The sequence below is a fragment of the Eucyclogobius newberryi genome, unplaced genomic scaffold, assembly GCF_026437365.1.
Source record: "Eucyclogobius newberryi isolate DKJ021-1_F unplaced genomic scaffold, fEucNew1.0.hap1 SCAF_18, whole genome shotgun sequence".
In the NCBI taxonomy this organism is placed as follows: Eukaryota; Metazoa; Chordata; class Actinopteri; order Gobiiformes; family Gobiidae; genus Eucyclogobius; species Eucyclogobius newberryi.
Window position 1 is genome coordinate 12,320,021 of NW_027315812.1, and position 22,621 is coordinate 12,342,641.

The 22,621-nt window shown below is 41.0% G+C and overlaps 1 protein-coding gene across 10 annotated transcripts in view; it reads right to left on the reverse strand.

Annotated features, from left to right (window-relative positions):
- ntng1a (netrin g1a) overlaps window positions 1-22,621 on the reverse strand; it is a 146,827-nt gene that overhangs the window by 121,516 nt on the left and 2,690 nt on the right. For all 10 annotated transcript variants that reach the window (XM_072450546.1, XM_072450541.1, XM_072450545.1 and 7 more), the window contains exon 2: window positions 8,875-9,384. In XM_072450546.1, coding sequence (XP_072306647.1) covers window positions 8,875-9,123 — 249 coding nt within the window. In that variant the 5' untranslated portion in view covers window positions 9,124-9,384. The remainder of the gene's footprint in view (window positions 1-8,874; window positions 9,385-22,621) is intronic.

The following is a 22,621-nucleotide window of genomic DNA, read 5'->3' on the forward strand; positions in this document are numbered from 1 at the left end:
GGGTTTGAAGCCAGAAGAGTCGAATGTAAAGCACCAAAAAACTGCGTATATCAACAAACAAATGAAATGATTGAGTAGAAGTTTATGTGTAAACAGAAACAGTTTAGACTGGAATAAAACAGGCCTCATCTAAGTGTAGATTACAGGCAAAAAAGTCTAAGAAAAACGAATTAAAAAAAGAACCTATAAAATCAAGTCATTTTGCCCGGCTCCCAGGCTTGTTTTGAGCATTTCTACCATCAAACTCCTTTCTTTGCTTTTGTTTGTTTTTTAAGTTCCATTTCCACTGCTCAGTCCATTGCCCATTTTTGTGTGTGTTCTACATTTTTTGAAAGTGACGACACGTGCGGAATAAAACATTTTAGCACGGCACTCATTCACAGATCGATGGTTCACACGATCAGTCGAGGCAATGACCAAAGTTTGTCTGAGCGAACATCTTTAAGGAGGCGAGAGGAGGACTCACCCTGGGACCAATATCACAATATCAGACATGGCTTATCAGTCGAGGCTCGTCTTTAGTCGTACAGTTCCGAGTTTAATCGTGTCTCACTGTCTGACCTACAACCCATGGTTTTGATGACACAAGATTTTCCCCAGGATCAGCCCAATATCGTACAGTGGAGACACCATCTTGCAATAAAATAGACAGATTTTGAAAATTTCTGCTGACAATTCAATATTACTTTATGATATAAATGCATTGCATTTAATAAGCATATATCTCCCTTTTTAGGAGTGATTACACTATTAACAGGGTGTAGTCCTTGCATGGAAGCAGGAAGTGCTGATGAGTGCTGAAACCCGAGCGCCGGCAGACCACAGTATTTCAGGCCAATCAAAAGTAAATGAGGCTGTGGGGAGGTGTGTTACAGGGGGTTTATACTGTGTGAGCCCCAGTAAGAGGCAATTAAAATGGGGTTATGAAATTCACAAATTGTGCCTTAATTGGTCAACGCAGCTAATGAGAGGTGGAGAGCAGTGATTGTGCTACAGCGATGCCTCGTTCCGTGGAAAATATTGAAGAAAACTTTTACAATTTCTAAAATGGTCACATAAACAGTATGTAGCACTTTTCTCCCCTCAGTGCACTCACAGCGCTTTACATTAAAGCGCTGTGCCTATTTGACACCAAATGTAATATAAATGTTGTTTGTTAGTATCCACTGTGACATATTAATTGTGTTTTGGTTTTGAGGAGCGATCATTTGGAGTTGCATAAAACAGATGATACAATATTGAAATAGTGTATGTTATCGGATTTACAGCACATTTTCATTTATTTTGATTTGAGGACACACCCTATATCCAAGTTTAAAACATGAAATTGAATCTGGTAATATAGTTTTACATTTTATAACACAGATATATCTATACAATCTGTAAGATGACAACAATGGAAGCGATCAAAAATATAATATAAAAGGTTACGCTGCATTTTGCTTGAACAAATAAACAATGCAAATACAAGTACATTTACATAATAGACTGCTGGGAATTCCTCAGACCAAAGTAAGCTCATCAACAGATGTAACAATGCCCACACAGAGTGACAATAAGATGCAGGTATCCAGTGGTGGTCCTGCTTATCTGACTGTATTTTGTGCCACTTAGAAGAAGCTCGGACACAATATAGAACCAAAATCAAGAAATGCAAATTCAAAAACATCATTCAGTTATTTGGTCAGTTAAATTATCTCCAGTAACTTAACACATTTGATCCTGTTTCGCTTTGTTTTATTTTGTAATTGTAATTTAAAACAGAATCAATACTGGAGAGAAAAATCACAGAAAAAAATGTGTTAATTCTAAAGCCAAATCTTTTTCAGTACAATAAAAACATAATCCCATCCCTCAACTATGCTGTTAAGTGTAGAAAACGGAAATATCTGTTGAACTCTTTGGACTCTTGGAGACTAGCAAACTCTGATAGTTCAAGGCTAAATGCCCTTTCCACTTAAAGCCACTGAAATAACTGCTTTATGACACTAAAACAATGATATGTTGGATGTTGTCACCATTTTCTATTCCTTATAAATGGCATCGCATCCTACTCTGCAAATGAACGTGAAATAAGCTGTTGCGTCTACAAACAGATCTAACCTTTTCTCAGTGGATCCTGATTAGACGTTTGAGCACAGACAAAGCATTTGCCCCTTGACTAAACCATACCTACAATCACACAACGATATCACCACGCTGCTGTCTGACATTTCTTTCTGTAGCGGTGCTCTGTCAGCGTCGAGCGCCCATATAATATTCATTGCAGGGTTATAGGAGGATGAGACTGAGCTGCTGTTGTGACATTCTCAGACGAAGCTGTTTATTCCCTGGATTTTGTCTGAAAAGAGGAAAAGTCAAGCATCGCAGAGCAGACAGCCATCCGAACCCGCGCTGATTGCCTCCTAAAAAGGTCAAATTCCCTCGAAAAGTAACAGCAATTAAACCACATTTGAAACCTAATTATCCATTCAATAGAACTGTTTGACATCACTGCATTAGGCAATTTGAGTCATTTTCGACAGCGTGTTTTATCCTTGCTCAGGATAATGCTGAATTAAGGGCCGATTGAAATGTATTGTAGAACACAAGAGACAGGTAAAATGTTAATAAAAGGGTGTATTTTCCTCTTTGGTTGGTTTTCAATGAAAGAGGACATTTTCTTAGACGCTAAGAGCAAATTGATATAACATTTTCAAAAGAGCACAAAGAATATTATCCTCATTTGAAACCAATGCTGGAGTTACCAAAATACTAACTAGTCTCATTCTGCATTGTTGCTATCATTAAATGGTATAAGGTCAAACATAGATATTGTTTTGTTGCCTTCAAAGGGCATTCGGCTCTTTATGCCAAACAACAACTGGTGTGCATGGACTTTGGAGTCAAAGTGAGCTAAATAGCTTGCCCAAAGAAACAACAACATTGTGCAGGAAGTGGGGACTGAACCACTAACCATTAGGTCAATGGGGAAATGTTCTACAAACTGAGCTACTTCCACCTAAACATTAAACTATTTCTTAACTCAGTAAATCCACTGTAGCAGAAAAATCACACACAAAATACCTCCAAATTTCCAAATCCTAGTCATATTACAAACCAGTTTGCCTTAATAAATTTAAAGTACTAAAAGAGTACTTTAAACACATCAGGGCTGTCCAAACCTTCCACTGAGGGCCACATCTTAAAACAAATACAGAGCAGAGGGCCCCAGACAACATGACAATGGAGTGAATCATTTGAAATGTTGCTCTTGATGTAGTTTTGAAGAGCCTTCACTTTTAGTTGTTTGGGCCAATATAGCAGGTGGCCTAGGGTGGGGCCAACAAAAATTGGTCGGAGGGCCGTATTTGGCCCCCGGCCACAGTTTGGACTCCCCTGGTTTACATGTAATCTGATACTATAAACCAAACCCAGCAGCAATGAATCACAACCTCATCTGCCAGACATTATACTCAGTCAGTGCAAAATACAAAAACACACAAGCTTCAAACACAATAAAACATTAATTTTAATACATTTCTCTAGTTCAATCTCTAAAAACTCTAATCACACTGAGTCAAAGCCTGTCGACCTGTGCAGGCCCTTAAAGGCCAGTCGGGTCTAACTGCCGGGGACTCTGAGATCTCATAATGTGGCAGATTTGCAGACAGGAGTGCAGTGAATGCCAGCTTATTGCAATGGGAAAGGTCATGGGGCCAGAAGGGGAATAAAATGTCTTAGTGAGGAGAGAGGGAGAGGGAGAGGAAGAGTGCGTGATGTGTGTTTGTGTGTTTGTGTTTGTATGTGTGTGTGTGTGTGTGTGTGTGTGTGTGTGTGTGTGGTGTTGTCTTCTTTATCTTTGACCCTGGCTGAATGCAGCAACCGGAGATATCCTATTTTGAATAGTATCCAGCAGCTCTGTGTCTTTGGCCACAGCTACAGCTGCTGTTGGCTAAATCAGTAAATAGAAAAGGTACATTCTGCAATAAATTGATTGTATAATAAATACAACAAATGTACAATAATCTTGACTCAAGTAGAAAAAATAAACTAGAAAGGTCTACAAAGAGATGGACACATTTAGATGGCCAGTAACTCATTAGATCTAATGTTTACATGCACAAAATAAATCTGATCAAATAAAACACAGTTAAATTATAGATTTTTAAAAGTACAATGCATTTTAAAATAACTTCAGCATTTTCTCTTTCATTTTCATTAGTTTGCTATTCCACCCCATAATTTCCAATGTCAAAACCAGGTGCAGAGGTGTGAACAATCTGAAAGAAATCAGATTACTCGCATCATGACAATAATTTGACAGCTCCAGAAATAAGAACGGATCAGGTTTTTGGTGTGCCTGGAGCCGCTGTTAACACATTAACACATTTCTAACAAACACAAACTTTTGCAGCCTTTGTCTCAATTTTCTTGCAAGTTGATTCGATCGAAACATCAAAAATATAATTCTTCTTTTCTTTAAATTGGAAAATGTCAGTTTTGTCTCTGCGTGCCAATTATATAATCGAATCCAAATAAATAAATTGAGACTTGTTTTCTGGGGCCTTGACAAGACACGTAATGTGCTCGGATGCAGTGGAGTGATTGTCTGCATGACTACAGCTTGATAATAACAAAATCATCATAAGTAGGAATGTTTCAGACGCGCATGTCCAAACGGAGCCGCTCCAGTGAAGCGCGCCCATCGGACACGGATCACTGCTGCTCAGAAAACATCAACCAATTTATCCAGGAGGAAACGCAGCGGCAGATCTGAGGGCGCTGGATCAATCTGGGGTTAAAGGGGGAACCGCAGACAGCAGGCCAAAGACAACAAACACATGAGCCGGGTTATTAGTGTTGTATACCGGGGAGTCACACAGATGTGGTACGCGAACCACGTAGCTGCTCAAAAACAGTGCATTGTCTTAACTCTTATCTTTGTTCTGTTTATTTTAAGCTGTAACACAATCCAAACTGATCTTTTTATGATTGCAATGAAGCAGTGATTACCAAAATATATAAAGAGTAATAGTAATTTGCTTATTTTTCTCATGGATTTAAGTATTTAATCTATGTTAAAGGTGGGAAAACAAACTTTATTCTTCTATATAAGTAACATTTGTTTCCCCCTATAGTGTATCCAATCAGACCACTGCACGCCGTCTGCTTCTTATAGTGTTTATCTTTTGCAAACCTGTGAGGACCACCAAGAAAAAGAATAACGTGCCAATAGCGTTTATGAGAGCTATGGACAAGTTAGACATACGTTCAAGTTTTTAGCCTAAATAATGCACTTAAATGCTCTTCTAGCGCAATTGTCGACAATATTGTGAATATGTCAAATACTTTGCAGCTCTATGTTTATGAAAAATCTAAATCACAAGTGCAGTAAACAAATATACAGTTCTTACTTAATAAATTAGATATAATACACCGGAGGGCGTGTTCCAACTACAGAGGGATCACACTCCTCAGCCTCCCGGGTAAGGTCTATTCCAAGGTACTGGAGAGGAGAATCCGACCGATAGTCGAACCTGGGATTCAGGAGGAGCAGAGTGGTTTTCGTCCCGGTCGTGGAACACTGGACCAGCTCTATACCCTCCATCAAGTGCTCGAGGGCTCATGGGAGTTTGCCCAACCAGTCCACATGTGCTTTGTGGATCTGGAGAAGGCTTTTGACCGTGTCCCTCGGGGTGTCCTTTGGGGGGTGCTCCGGGAGTACGGGGTCTGGGTCCCTTTGCTCAGGGCTGTCCGGTCCCTGTATGACCGGAGCAGGAGCTGTGTTCATTGCCGGCAGTAAGTCAGACCTGTTCCCAGTGCATGTTGGACTCCGCCAGGGCTGCCCTTTGTCACCGGTTCTGTTCATAATTTTTATGGACAGAATTTCTAGGCGCAGTCAGGGGTCGGAGGGTGTCCGGTTTGGGGACCACAGGATTCCATCTCTGCTGTTTGCAGACAATGTTGTCCTGATCGCTCCATCAAACCCGGACCTGCAACATGCACTGGGACGGTTTGCAGCCGAGTGTGAAGCGGCTGGGATGAGAATCAGCACCTCCAAATCCGAGGCCATGGTTCTCGACCAGAAAAAGGTGGCTTGCCCTCTTCAGGTGGGTGGGGTGTCCTTGCCCCAAGTGGAGGAGTTCAAGTATCTCGGGGTCTTGTTCACGAGTGAGGGAAGGATGGAGCGTGAGATCGACAGGCGGATCGGTGCAGCGGCTGCAGTGATGCAGTCGCTGCATCGGACCGTTGTGGTAAAGAGGGAGCTGAGCCGAAAGGCAAAGCTCTCTATTTACCGGTCGGTCTACGTTCCTACCCTCACCTATGGTCATGAGCTTTGGGTAGTGACCGAAAGAACAAGATCGCGGATACAAGCGGTCGAAATGAGTTTCCTCCGCCGGGTGGCTGGGCGCTCCCTTAGAGATAAGGTGAGGAGCTCGGCCACACGGGGGGAGCTCGGAGTAGAGCCGCTGCTCCTCCACGTCGAGAGGAGCCAGCTGAGGTGGCTCGGGCATCTGTTCCGGATGCCTCCTGGGCGCCTCCCTCGGGAGGTGTTTCAGGCATGTCCCACCGGGAAGAGGCCCCGGGGAAGACCCAGGACACGCTGGAGAGACTATGTCTCTCGGCTGGCCTGGGAACACCTCGGGATCCCCCAGGAGGAGTTAGAGGAAGTGTCTGGGGAGAAGGAAGTCTGGGAGTCCCTGCTCAGACTGCTGCCCCCGCGACCCGGCCCCGGATAAAGCGGCAGAAGATGGATGGATGGATGGATAATACATCAATTTAAAGGGGCCGATATTTACAACTTTAAGTGTATCTGTTACTGGCCTTAAATCTCCAACATAGGCCGATATTTGGTTTATGTTGACTAATTGCTTAAAGAAAATACACAAACCTAAAATAAAATGTTATTTTTTAGTGAGACAATGGGAAGGCACAAAATGTGACTGTTGTGACTGTTACTAAACTGTTACATTATGAGTTAGTAGTAAGTAACAGGGTTGTGGTTGTCTAAATATATACACATTTATAGGATTTGTTTTTCTTATTATACCTTTTTTATGCAGAGAGAATATGCAGAAAGTATAGACAGTAATTAAGTTACAATTTCAAATCATATCTTTTTGGGGAAATGATCCAAATCGAACCGAAAAGTCAAAAAATTAATAATAATATTGGCTGAGCTTATTGTCCATCAGCTGCTCGTGGTTTCTAAAATATCTGTATCAGCGTCAACCACTAAAAACCCCTCATCTGTCAATCTCTCGAACAAATAGAAAGCTTTTGCTGACTTCAAACGCAGCCTTTATTTGCAATTACTGCAGCAATTATTCTACGTGAACTTAACCCAGAGGCAGCGCACAGAAGCACAGCTCCGCCTTGACCCTTAAACCACAATATTCACCTTCATAACCTTGAACGGGCCGACCCTGACAGTCAGCGCTTTCCCACCGAGATGTCGCCTTGAATAATGTGTCCTATGAATAAAACACATTAGCTACAAAACATGTTAAATTATTCACAAATCCGAGCGCATATCCCAACCCGATGGAGCCGATATTAGTTTTTCAGACTTTGAATATTTTGCGCCAAGTCCTTTGAGTCCGTCTCCCCAATGTTTCCCCTCTTTTCGTGTCAGTCTTGATCATTCACGCAATGCATTTTGTTCCACCCGTTCAGTACATCTCCTCAGCTGACTCCGCTGGCGACAGACACTATTTATACTTCACAAAATACTACAGAAATACTTCCAGTGAAACATCTCATTTATCTAAAGGGCTCTTGAAGCTGTTGTGGAATACATTTTGTTCAGAGAGAATCTTTGATGACTTGAAAACACGCAACGCCCCAAAATGGAACCAGCAGCACTTAGAAGAAGCCACACACTGCGCCTTTCAAAGTCAAAGGACCCGAAATGAGACGAGGGAGGGGGCTTTGCTAATTAAATACTTGACCCGATACGTTTCCCTCTCGGCTCCACTGGGAATTTAAGATTTGCATGATTGTGAGTTCATTTTCAACATCAAGAGTGCCACACATGTTTTCAAAAAGCCAGACAATTACAAATCCGAGCTGTGCTTTGAGCGCCAAATAAATGTGGGAAACTGTTTTTACAATGGTTTAGTTTGAAAATTCCTTGAATGGATATTGCGTTTCTGGCAAATTACAAATCAGGAAGAGAGATAATGATTCTAAAACCTGTTTCCCATCGATTCAAAAGGCAGTGGTCACAAAGAGGGGCTCATTATGAAAAGATGAAACGTTCAAAGCTACAATTGTGTTCAAAGGTGACTAACTTATATATGTTCAAATGTTCTGATAAAGCTCAAAATCATTCGAAAAATATTGAGGTCATAAAAATAGGTAATAGTAAAATGTTTTATGTGTTTTAATCGATACTTGCTCAAATCAAGTTTTACTAACAAATATTATCAGATTTTTTATACTTTTGACAACCTATTTTGGACTTCAGCCTTTATTTGATTGAAACTAACGCAACAAACTAGAGGATTTAACTGAAAATGCACATTACTCTTCTAAAATGTTATCTTCAAACCATAATTCATAAAAATAAAAAGCCTGCTGTAACCTTTAATTCAAGTGCATAGTATTACACGGCAGAGACGGGGGGTTGGCATTTATGTGATTAAAATTCACTAAATGTGATGCTTCATTAAATCACTTATTCAATCATCAATTATTTAAACAGGAACTCAAATCAGATCAAAACAAATTAACCAGACTTGTGCAGGATCCCGCAGACGCTGATATTTCCCCCATTCTCTTGTCTAGACAGCTACAACTCCATCCAATTATTAATAAATGCTTTCGCGCGTGACTAATCGCAAACCGTTGAGCGCAAATAAAACGACGCCGGAGCGCTCTCGCACTCACCAGAGCGCAGTAGGTCTCCGGGGGGTCTCCGCAGGTGATGTTGGGAGGGTCCAGCGTCACCCTCAAGTACTGGGTCATGTCCGCCGCCTCGGGTTGACAGGCCATGTAATCCCAGGTGAGGCCCTCGTCTGTGTAGACCTGGGACTTGCACACGTCGTAGTGGCCCCACGCCGTCGGGTAGTGCTGCATGGCCGCCTGGCACAGACCGCTCCACAGCGCTTGCAACGCCAGCGCCAAATGGAAACGCATGGTCTTCTCCTCGCACTTCAACTTCAAGCACAAACTGGGAATCCGCTCGCAGCCGTTCAGCGAGACAAAGGGAGCATGACCTTTCTTCTATTTTAGCTCCTAATGTCAAAGCGTTTGGTCGAAATGTGCCGCGAATGGGCGTCGTCTGCGCGGATTCGGAGCAGTCACCAGTCCATTTAAGAGGATATTTGCAGATAGGATGAATGACGATGCCCTCAGCTTGCCCTCCTGTCAATCATTGCTCCGGCACCGTCTCGTGATCTGAAATAAAACAAGACGAGACATGGTTTGAATATACAGAACACTATTTAAATGGAAAATAGATAGGGAAAAGGCATTAGCTGGCGCCGCGGCCAAGGTGTCTGTGTGGGTGTGGATAACATGGACAGAGGCCATATTGGTGTCTGTTGTCAGTCAAAAAATCTGTAAGCGAGGCCTTCAGGGGGAATGAGAGAGTTGAGTTTTCACACCAGAGTCGTCTCTCGGATTCACTGGGACAGATCCTCACCTGATCACACACTTCTGACCTATGGGCTCTGTTCACGCTATACCTCAAGGTCAAAAAAGAGGAACATTACACTTTATTACAGGTTTTACATTCTCTGGCACTGGAATAAAAAGTCTAACTGCAAGATTGAATTGATGTTTAACTGAAACTTTGGTTAAAAAAGGCACAAAGACTAAAAAATGTCGGCCTAATTCAAACTATGTTGATTTTTATTATTAACCGTCTCAAGTAAATAGCAAAAATCTAAATTCGATGCTATAACATGTCCTCTAGTAAACAAAAAAGTGCATACAAAGTCATTCACTATCACTTTATTACTTTGCCTTGAATGCTCCACAGTTTGGCATTAAACGCATCTATCTCCATGGAGACAAGCCATCGGGCCAAGTTACGGGTGAGCTCTTTGGAAAGGCGACCCCCGCTGACAGTGACAATGGACGTTTTTCATGGTATACTTGATCAATGAAAGCATCCGTTATTAAATGAATGGAAGATAGATACGTTTGATGCCCGACTGTGGGACATTCAAGGCAAAGCTATAACATTTCAATATCTTAATATCAAGTCTTTCACTGGAATATTATGAAAATGACCAGATGGAAAAGAATTACTGAATGAACCTTTAAAAAACAAACATATATGATATATTCACAAGCCTAATAAAGACATTTCAATTAACCGGTTGCATTTTTGATCCCATTAAAATAAATGGCATTTGAGCAACAAGTGCACTGGAGTTAATTATGGTTTTATGTAAAAATGGCTTTTCATTTACAAGCAAACAGTTCAGGGTTGACTTCTTTTCAGCGTAGAACGGGTAAAATGACATACCGATAATATTATTGCTCTGTGGTGTGACCTCCTGTCAGATGAGTGAGTCTATATGCAACAAGTGCCTTTTCCTTCCTTCCTTTCCTTCCTTCCTTTCTTTTTCCCATAAGTTCCTATGCAGTTATGGGCAGTATTCATGTCTAGGTCATTGGACTCTCCATTGGACAACCTGCCTCTCGTCAGAACAGTTCAGGAGCCAAAAAGACCCCAAAGAGCTGCAGTTTTAGAGATTCTCTGACCCATTCATCAAACCATCATTCTTCATCATAACACGTCATAAAACACAAACTGAAGACAGCATCACAGCCCAGATATTTGTCACAATAATAAGATAAACTGTGCATTGGTCAGTGGTCGTAATGTTATGGCTTTTCACGTACAGTCCACACTCCTCCAAACAATAAATGAAAAAGAAAGATAATTAACTTTGCATAATAAAGCGTTGACCTTTAAAGTATATCTCATTCAATTCAAGCATGCATTTTCACAAGTACAACTATAATTCCAACTATAAGCTCTTCAACAACAGTTTTGCTTTGTATCTCAGTTATGATGTTGCTCGGCCTTACATTTTTACCAGCATTGTTAGCATGTTGTATGCTAACAATGCTGGTAAAAATACCACAGGGATAAATCAATATGGGTTCATTCACAGTAGTGGTGGAAAATATGTTGAAATCTAGATATTAAAAATAAAATTGTGAATGTAGTTTTGAAGATGGGACTATTCTGAGCACTTAAGCCTCAGTTGTAGAACAATACAGGAAACATGCAGGAAACAATCGAAATATGAGTAAACTAACGATGGAGAAACAGTGTAAAAGTTCAATAAAGTCGATTTTGCATAATATATCACATTCAAAGACATGTATGGTTTAACACATTTCTGGATTGACATAATATTGGATTGACATAATATCGTCTGATTATTGTTATCTGGTTATTCCAGATCGATATATCCATACGCCCAGAACAAAACCTGGACCAAGCAAGTCAATTCAGGACAAAAATGAGCCCAGACCAGCGTGAAAGTGTGAAAAAATCCTCAATTTATGCCAAAAAGCCAAGTTCACTGTAAGAATTCATATTTTTCCAGTGTTTTCTAGCAATTAAAAGATTGGTAATTGAATACATTCCACATATGTGACTCGCCACGGCAATTGTCGGACCATGTCGGCCTCGGTGAAACTGAGAAAAACAGCATTTTACTTTTTTTCCCCCAAATTTGTGATTTTCATTTTTTTGCAGAATGTGCTAGTTGAAGTTATGAATAAGCCCCTGTGTGCTTCAGATAACACTATTGGTTGTCTTAAACGTATACATTAAGCTGTTAAAAATGTGGAGTTTTCGGGTCTTTTTCCTGCTCTCCTGGGGGGCGTCACCTTTTTCTATCCAACGTGTTGTTTACATTTTCCACCAATCAGCTGTGATCCGCATGGCTACAGCTGCGTGCTCTGCGTGCTCTGTGTGCTTCTCTCATTACTCCAGACCGTCTGCAGAGCACAGTCTTCAGAGCTTACATTTCCTGGACTACATTGCAACGGAACTGTTTACTCAGGTACACTTTTACTTTACTACTAAATTATTGCTTTAACGCTGTGTTTTAAGGCGGTCTCGTGATCACTTTAGAATCTTACTTGTCTGCTCCGGTGGAGCTAATGCTAAGCTAACATGTTGCTTCAGTGCACTCTGCAATACGGGCTTACTGTGACTACTTGCTGTTATCACCATGTTATCGGGTTATTTTTCGGCGTGGGTTGGCCCGTGGGTTGTGTGGGTCGTGCTTTGTGTCTCTTTTATGGTGCTAGACCGGCTGTTACCCCCACAGCCCGGAGCTAAACGCAGCTATTCGGAGCTAAGTTGTAAGCTAAACTTTGCTATGTTATCGGGTTATTTTTCGGCGTTTTGTCTGTACAAATTATATACTTATGTAGTATTTCTTGACCCGTGGGTCGTGCTTTGTGTCTGTTTTATGGTGCTAAACCGGCTGTTAGGCCCGGAGCTAAACGCAGCTATTCGGAGCTAAGTTGTAAGCTAAACTTTGCTATGTTATCGGGTTATTTTTCGGCGAGGGAAGAGAAAAAAACTACAACTCCCGATACCACTTCTGGTCACGTGGCTTACGCACTGCGTCACTCGAACCAATCACGCGCTTGCCTGGCCATTATCAGCTTCCTGTGTGTCTCTCTGTGCACGGTGTTGGGAGAGACAACAGGACGGCTGAACCAGGTAAGCTTTGCGACTAAAACACCCGCTTTTAATCACTTTAATGTGCGCCGGTTTTAAACTCGAGTGTATGTTTATGTTTTGGTGTGCTGTTCTGCAAGTGTTTTGCTTTTACGAGCCGTGTTATCTCAAGTGAGCTAGCTAGCATCGCTAGCCGAGGGCAGATGTCCCAATATCTCCGCGTTTTGCATCTTAAATACACCGTTAACGTCACAATGTGAACTGTTATCTGTGAAGCGTGTTATTCCCATATTACTGTTAACCCTAATCCTTTTATCCCCCTTTTCAGAATTGGCAAAGACACCCTGACTGACATGACCTGTCTCTACGTGAAGTCTGCTAAGGAGCGTGGTAAGTGTAAAACATTATTTTGGTGATTTTCGTGTTTTAATGATTAGAGTATAATTAACCATAAGCAACATCTGTTTTTCAGGTGAGCCTGCAGTTTGTACATCAAGCTTCAGATCACTGTGGAAACAGCTTCTCCAACACATCAGAAGCTGCAGGCCACGCACAGATCATCAGATTATCAAGCGAACATACATGAAGACCAGGGTTGACACTTTGGAAGACATCGCTGAGGTTAGTTTATATTATTTGACTACTGTAATGTGTAAACATTAGCCTGGCAAAACTTCAGTGCTGCTCTCTGCTTAAGATATGTTTCTTCTGTTCTCATTTTTTTACAGTGTCGCCCTTGTCATCAGGGAGTGGAAAACAGCTCTCCTGAGTCTCACCTCAATATCCCACTTCTTCAGACGGCTTCCAAAGATCAAGAGTTATCAGCACTTCAGGTATTTATATTGAAACTCTCACATTGTGTTAAAAAAAATAAATAGTTAATGAGTGTTTTATGTGAAAAAGTTAGCCATTTCTTAAATGTCCTGTTATTTGTTTACAGCTTTGATGCCAAGAGCCGAGAGTCACAGCACAGAAGAGTGCACAGACGAAGAAGAGGATGAGGATGTGATCTCTGATGTAATTGGACTCTGGTGGTGTACATATCATATCTATTATCTCATATATTCAAAGCCATGGACCCGTTGCAGTTCGTATACCTGGCCCTGGCATCTGTTTACAAGAGTTCTTCTATTAAGAGTGTTTTTTAAACTTCCTATAAGTTACTGTCCTTTGTGTTGAATCATTCAGTGCACCATTGCTGGCACTGAATCACCTGTGAATTATGTTTATCGACAAATGCAATGAACCCTATTCTGATTCTGATTCTTTGATTCTATTCAGGGCCTTTTGTAATCCAAGTATTTCCATTTTAATATAGTAACTTCTAATTCTGATTCAAGTCCAGTTACCATCAGTAACAACACTCCTCTTGAGTCTTCAGTGACAGCTGTAGGGGGGAGGTGGTGTCAGTGTGACAGGGGGGAGGGCTTATCTCAATGAGATGCAAATGAGCCCCCCTGTGACTCTGGGCTCACTCCGGTGAGAAACTTTGAGCCCCGTTTTCTCAGTGAATGGGTTTGAGAGTTGTATACATTCAAATGACCACAACTTACTTAAATATTATCAGATCTACATGCGTGAGACATCATTGGAAAGCTTTGAATTCACACTTTCAGAATCTGTGAATAACTCAAAATGTCTCCGGGTAGACATGTAACTGGATTGGCCACGGTCAGTCACATATATGTTTAAAACCAGACTGTAGAACATTCCGAGCAGAGCAGGCGGAGAAAACACAGTCCACCTTTACGGCTAAAACGTGACATAGTTTCCCTTAAATGTTGTTGTTTTGCTGACCTTCACGTGTCCCTGTAATGACCGTGTCCCGTGTGAACACTGACATCTGACTGGGCCTGTCGCGGCGGCGGGACACTTCGGGTGCGAGCTTCCACAGCCCGGGCGCAGGTGATTGATGGAGAGCAGAGGCAGCGGTCAGAGACGGAGGGACAGACTGTGAGACGTTTGAGTATGGATTAATCAATCACCTCGGTCTGACGCCGCGTGTGACCAGTTCAGACACAGACAGCGAGACCGCACAGAGCTCACAGGAACTCCTGGTTAATATTACATATGAGGTTTAAGTTATATCTGGTCCTCTGATGATACAGAGACCTTCAACTATACTGTATCGCCTTTAATGTGATGTGGGATGAGAATCAATGTAAACACTCGTCAAATACACTCATCATATTCTGGTTTGTACCACTAGGGGGCGCAAGTGCTTGTGGACGGCAACTATGACCTAAAAGCGGGACATACGTTTTGAGTTTGGTGCGATGGCGGCCAAACAACTGACAAATGAACATGAAAAACACAGATGCGTTTTTATTTATCAAGTTAAGTTATTATGAGCGTATAAGGAAACAAGGAACAATTATTTTGTGTGTCTTTTTTTTTCCAATCCACCTTCCCAAATGATTATAATTGTAAAAAAAATTCAAATTTGAACCATTTTATTGTATTGTTTCATTTATTAGAAGTCCCATGAAGGAATGTGTGAATACTTTTGATACAAGCTGTTCTAATTAAAGGTACTGTTACTGCTTTCAAAGAAACAACACTTCTAGAAAATTACAAAGGGTCTTTTGCCACGAAGCTGCCTCATAAAACAACACACCCCGATATCCTTCTCAAAAAACTGTACACGTGCTTTTATAATCAACCATTAAAACTCATAACCTTATTCATAAATTCTTACAGCTCTTTAAATCTTTAAACATTGTTAACAATTCAGCTGTAAGGACAGAAATGAATATAGCCTTGATAAGTTATGTGCAAATAGGAAATCATGAACGAAAAGGAAATAGCAGGTATTTCACATCCCTTGTTCCATGATCAGCAGATGTTATAATGTAGAAAAGTAACATATTCGACAATCCAACACTTTTAAAAACCTGTCTCTTCTGAATCTTGGAGGAAAAAAGCAGAGTTGGAATCTTGACTAACTTGTGTGAAAACCTGCAGTTCTACAAGTGAGAGCTGGGGTAACGGTGAAGAGGTGAACGGGATTAAAAAAATGTAAAACGCATCGTTGTCAATGGCGCCAGTGTTAGCAGGTGAGGAAGCAGCCAATTATCCCGAGCACCTCCTGGCACTGCTCGCTGCGCCCATTACCAGACATTATATTAGCGTGTTCCAAATAAAGACGGGGACCAAAAGTGTATCTATGCGTGTGCAATGCTTAACACACGCGCTCGGATAAAAGGGCTGCAGTAATGAGGCAACAAGCTCGGTGCGGACCTCAGTAACAAGCAATAGACATCATAAAAGAGAGGTCATTATCGTACTCCCCGGGTGGACACTGGGGACCCTCGCCATCATTACGGCGCGGTTATAACTCCACTGGTGCAGGAGAGGAGAATCCGACCGATAGTCGAACCTGGGATTCAGGAGGAGCAGAGTGGTTTTCGTCCCGGTCGTGGAACACTGGACCAGCTCTATACCCTCCATCGGGGGCTCGAGGGTTCATGGGAGTTTGCCCAACCAGTCCACATGTGCTTTGTGGATCTGGAGAAGGCTTTCGACCGTGTCCCTCGGGGTGTCCTTTGGGGGGTGCTCCGGGAGTACGGGGTCCGGGGCCCTTTGCTCAGGGCTGTCCGGTCCCTGTATGACCGGAGCAGGAGCTGTGTTCGCATTGCCGGCAGTAAGTCAGACCTGTTCCCAGTGCATGTTGGACTCCGCCAGGGCTGCCCTTTGTCACCGGTTCTGTTCATAATTTTTATGGACAGAATTTCTAGGCGCAGTCAGGGGTCGGAGGGTGTCCGGTTTGGGGACCACAGGATTCCATCTCTGCTGTTTGCAGACGATGTTGTCCTGATGGCTCCATCAAACCCGGACCTGCAACATGCACTGGGACGGTTTGCAGCCGAGTGTGAAGCGGCTGGGATGAGAATCAGCGCCTCCAAATCCGAGGCCATGGTTCTCACCTAGGGTCATGAGTTTTGGGTAATGACCGAAAGGACAAGATCACGGATACAAGCGGTCAAAATGAGTTTCATCCACAGCGTGGCTGGGCGCTCCCTTAGAGATTGGGTGAGGAGCTCAATCACACCGGAGGAGCTCGGAGTAGAGCTGCTGATCCTGAAAATTCTAAATTGCTGCTTATTTCTTATTATAAAGACTTTCAATCATTATTATTTAGATCTGAAGTTAGTGGGTGATTGAACGTTTATTATTGTCTACTTTATTTAGCTTGATTTCCAGAATTTTAGGCTTTCTCATGACCAAGCATTTTAAGGGGTCTAAATTGCTCACTGAAAAAGTCAATGGTTGATTATTAATGTCACTTGGCACCATTGAATAAAATAAATGTTGTAGTAATAATCATTAGTAGACCATTAAAATAATGAAACTTTACATTATATAGAAAATGGGAGTATTTGGTATTAAAAGGCCCAATAACCAGGCACAATATTTTATTCTTTTTGAATCTCTCAACATTGAACATAGAAATTCACTGCGGTATTTTAAAGCTTTTTTCACCGGTCGAGTTTTAAGTGGTTTATTTTCGATCAGGTCATTTCCCCCGAAGCATCGATCAAAGGGAGAGGACATGAGACGTGGCGTCCTCTTGAAGGCAGTCTCAAAGTCCTCCATAGACTGGAATAAATAAGTGCAGTGTAGGTCCAGGAACACAACACTTACACGAGCAGTGGGAGGTCGCTACTGGAGCCAAACCAGAGAAGATATTATTTTTATGAAATCTAAAATAAAATGTTTCTGTACATCTTCAAAACAGCATGGAAGTAAAGCAGTTTCATAGAAAAAGGACAAAGATGTCAGGGTTTCTCAAAAAGAACTTGAAAAACAAATGGTATTTTTCTGTTCAAGGAATATTAATGGATTCATCTTTAACTTAAAAATGGTTCAAAACCATTGGCAGTTATTGAGTTAAATGGAATAACTTTGTAAATAATGACTTGTTTTTGGAAAAGTGTTTTTTAGTATGTGTCGTAAAAAATGTGTATTATGTATCATATATAATTTACAGAATCCTTTGGAGGGTCTGTCACCTGCTTATCTCCATGGTGATTTTATTGCATTGCCTGGAATGTTCCACAGTATGACATTAAACATCTGTCTCACATTTATTCAATCACAGCCATATTTATTGCAAAAAGAATTAAGAGTATTGTTGTTATCTCATTGTCTCCATGGAGATTAAGGCTGGGAATCACAGGGTCCCTCACGACTCGATACGATACACGATACATGGCTCATGATGATACGATAATATCACTATTTTGTGATACATACGATGATCAATATATTGCACACGATCTTCTGCAATATGTCACTATTTTTTTTACAAACCAAATACATTTTAACAACAGTATTTATTTTAAAATGACTACAAACTAACATGAAATACACCCATTTTAATGAGCAAAACCATAAATATGTCACGTGTTTAGCATAAACAAGTTTCAAGACACGATACCACAAAATTGTAGCTCTGTCACAAAATAATTCAGTAAAATACAGCCAAATACTAATATAGAAGTCCACGATATCAATACTGTATCACCAAATGTATCATTTATCAATATTTTAGCACGCCCCCTATAGAGATGAACGAGGAACAAAGTAATAATATCTCCAGAAAAAATGAATAATATCTTCCCATTTCAGTCCAAGTGAGAACCTAGTGCACGCTTTCTATTTACAATCCAAACCTTTCTGTCTGTGAGGTCACGACGCGCTCCCCAAACACCCGCCCACCACGCCCTTCCCCCCTGGCCACGTCCCTGCCTCCGCCTCTGTGAACGTCCCGGGACACAGTCAGCGACAGCCTTCAGGTGTCCAAAGCTTCTCGTCCCCGGGGCCGCTGGAGCAGAACTGAGTGGTTCTCCAAATGCCCAGGAGGATCAGGGACAAGCACGCGGCTCTTTAGTGGTGCGGCGCTAAATCATGTATGTCAACCAAAGAGCAATGAAGGAAGTCAGTGCGTATTACGTATCACATCAGCCGTAATTCTGGCTTTAAATAGTGTTATGATTTGATGAGGCTGTTTACTTGTGAGTGAAGTGTAAAGTGCTAATATGTGTTTTGAGGGAAATTAGTTTTACCCATCACAAATGACATGACATCATACTACATGAAACGCGTTGATTGATAAAAATTTAACTAATCGACTATTGAAATAACTGTTGAATAATGTTGTCAATGAATAATCGTTTTTTTGAGTTTACGCAGTCTACAAAACATGTCGTACCTGAGAGAAGAGGTGTTATGACTCAGATTGAGCAGCTTAGATCAAAAGCATAAAGGAAGCATTTAACGTTTGTGCATTATATGACAAAATAAAATAAATCTTAATTATACTTCATTACGATGACCTCAAATTACATAATCTAAAACAAAATTATCTAATTTCAGTGTCAAATTTAGTAAAAATATCATATTCTTAGGTCTTTTGCAGTCGCAATCGAGTAATCAAACATCACAAGAGTATTAGTTAGATTAATTGATCAGAAAAATAATCGTTAGTTGTAGTAGTAGTCATAATTTTTTATTTTTTTTTAAATTTAATAGTACAGCAACCGCTCATCAAACTGCACTACATTTTTAAATAAGTGTAAAAATGCAAGTTCAGTCACAAATCTGAGAGTCTGTCACTTATGCCACTGGATTTCAAAGAGTAAGCTATAGACATAAACACAAAAAAACAATTCAAAATCCAAATTGTGTCATCTTTCTCCATGATTTCTCATATTATAAACAGGGGTGGGCAAACTACGGCCAGCGGGCCACATACGGCCCGTTTATCTTTATAATCCGTAAGTAATATAATATATGTATATTTTTGCCCTTAGGCCTCTGTCTGCACTTGTATCCTTAATAAAGAGACGTGAAATGATTTAAATAATAGATTAAATAGCCTATTTGACAGTGATATTTTATTTGATATTTAATTATTAAATTATTTTTACACCAATGATCGCAGGATGTCCCTCCGCCACTTGCCTGGATTCGAATATGGCCTTGGGAGGAAAATAATTTCCCACCCCTGTATTAGAAGAATATAAATGCACCATTAAGAGAAGCAGCTGGCGTTACAAGGATGTAGAATCACTTCTTATGCTTTCAATTTTAATTTCACGCATTTCATTCACTTTCAAGGGCAATTTCTGACCCTTCCTCCATTCTGTCTGCCTGCTTCGTATTCCCCACCCGTGGCCTGGAGCTTGGAGGAATCGCAGGATCACAGGAGGGCATGGATGAAAGATTGATAAAGACAGTAAGCCAGGAGAATCTCTAAATTAGGACTGAACGATACTGGAAAAATATCGTAGTGATTTTTCTGATAAACATCGTGATTGAGATTAGGTATACGTTTGAAATTAGGACTTGAAACACTTCCAGGAGTATTGACAATTGACAAAAGACTGAATTATGAACTGATAATAATGCAAGAATAACACGCATTTCGGAACATGTGTGTAGAGGTCATGTGACTTATTTGTTGTCACCGCCATGTTGAAAATGTCACCGTATGCTGTGGCCTTTCTGCTGTTAGATAGTCACGAAAAACAGTGCATACAATTGAAAATGAACAGTGTTATTACTTCAAAAAGACAGTAGCAACAAGTGTGTTACTTCGGATTCATGAATATTAATCGCAACTGAATCGAAATCACAATTTGAATGGATGCAAATCGCAAAAGCTGCAATTTTAGAGCAAAATTTAGACAAAAAATATTCTTATTCCGCATAAAAATAACTGCTGTGTGCTGTAGTTTAGATCTGTACAAAAAATGTCTGAACTACATCGTGTCAGTTCATATCCCAGTACTTGTCACTTCTCCTGGCGCAATAAAAATGTGAAGATTATTAAAATACAATTGCAAATCTAATCACAATTCTTGTCAGGATTAGATAGTTTGCCCAGATCATTCAGTCCAAACTACACAGTTAGCATATATAACAGAATAAGACGAGGTACATTGTGATTTTTACTCCTCTTATGCTTGCACTCCTACTCCAAATACTTGTGTTTTCTCTTCCGACTGTATCAAATACTTGTGTTTTCTGTTCTGACTGTAACAACGTGCCAATAGCCCCCACTGCTGCCTTTATGCATAAACAGAGCGGACACGACAGCCCGCGGAGAAGCCTGCGCCGATAATGCGTCCCTGGGGCTGGCCCGGCGGGCGGCACATCACTTAGTATAGCCATCCTTTCAACTTCTTAAAACTGACGCTGGTTTCAATCGGCACTGGCTATGATCTTTTAATAATGACGACAGGTAGAGCAGGGCTGACAGCTGGTTAAGGAGAAAACAAGCGAGAACTGGGAGACAACACGGAGGAACCAGAGCAGAACGAAGAAAGGGAGTTGTATATTTAATTAAGGCTATTGTTACTGCTTATCAAAACTAGAACCACTGCTGCTCGGAAAGAAAAATCAATGCTTAACCGCACGAAACAATGCTGCAAAGATGTTTTTGAGGCTAAATGTTGTGAAAGGGTACAGTTTTTGTTTGTACAATGTCCGCAACTGTTTAAATTATTAATTATCAAAACTTTTTTCTTTGTAACAATACATTAAAAAGTACAATGTACAATGTAAACGGCAAAATGTACCAATCCAATTACTTTGTGAAGCCCAATCACAATGTATTTGAAATGGTTACACTTTTTCACTGATTTGATGTTGATAAGCAGTTCTAAGTCAGTGTAGGATAATGTATATGTGTATAATGTGTATTTCTTTAGTGTTTGCACCTTCCTGGAAAGGTGTGAATGGAAAGTGCAGTAGCTAAATCTGGTGCAGATCATGTTTTTCTTGGGTAAGCTTAATACAATAAAGAATAAACTGAACTGAACTAAACAATGCAGTCATATAACATGTTAGAAATGGAAATGTTGATGTTTAGATAAAATAAGTCAAAAGGGGAGCATTAGGATGTGCATTCGGGAATAAAAGCCTGTCCAGACATTATGCAAATCACGACATGCTAAAAGCCAGATGACTCGGCATTAAGTGGTATTAACTCTCCCTCTGTCTCTCTGACTCACCCCTGCCCTTCTGTCCCATGACTTGCCGAGTCTTTCCCCTCGACAAGCGTCCCACAAGCCACAGCCACATGTGCCCTGCTACTCTGGACACACAAGAGACGACGTGGGCCGCTCAGAGAGGAGAGGAACACCCCGCGGGCGTCTGCGGCTCAGGCATCCAATAAAACTCTCCCGACCGGATCACGCCTCGCTCCCTCATTCCTTCCCTCGTTTCCTTCCCTCGGCTTCTCCTCGCCACCGAGAAGCATGCATCCTCCTCCACAACGCTGCGACACGGGAACACCTTATGCATTATTGAAGACACTTTTCCTAAAAGGCTGCAAGCACATTATTCTGCAAGCACGGTGACATGCCAGCTGAAAATGTCCACTTTAGCTCTAAGGAATGAGCCGTCCCAGGTAGAGGCCACACTTGCACTGTTATAGGAGGCTTTATCAAGGAGGATGACTCACTATCACACACAGGGACCACGGACCAAGGTCGGAACCCCTAACGATTTTTCTGCCAATGCAAAAGCTGACATAAATATTTCAACTATCAGAGGCAACGGAACAAACAAATAATGAGACATAATTGAAAGAATTTGCTTGCTTCAATACAGAACCATGACAATCCAGATCAGTAATAAAATAGTCAGATGATTTACGATAATTTGTTCATTTGCAAAAACATAGTCCTGCTTTGCTTGTATTTGTTTTGATACCATCTTCTCGACATATTGTAGTGAAGAGGATTTGCTGAAGTAAAGGGGTGGAATCACATTTCTATTGCACAAAATTGTATTTGATTAAAAAAAACATGGAGAGACAACAAGAACTAGAAAGCCTCAAATGCCACTTTTTGCAAATTAACTATTCAAATTGTCAGTGTTCAGTTAGCTTTAGGTATTTGTTGGTATAAACATTTGGATATTTTTGCAACATTGGTTAGTCATTGCCAAAATGAACCCTAA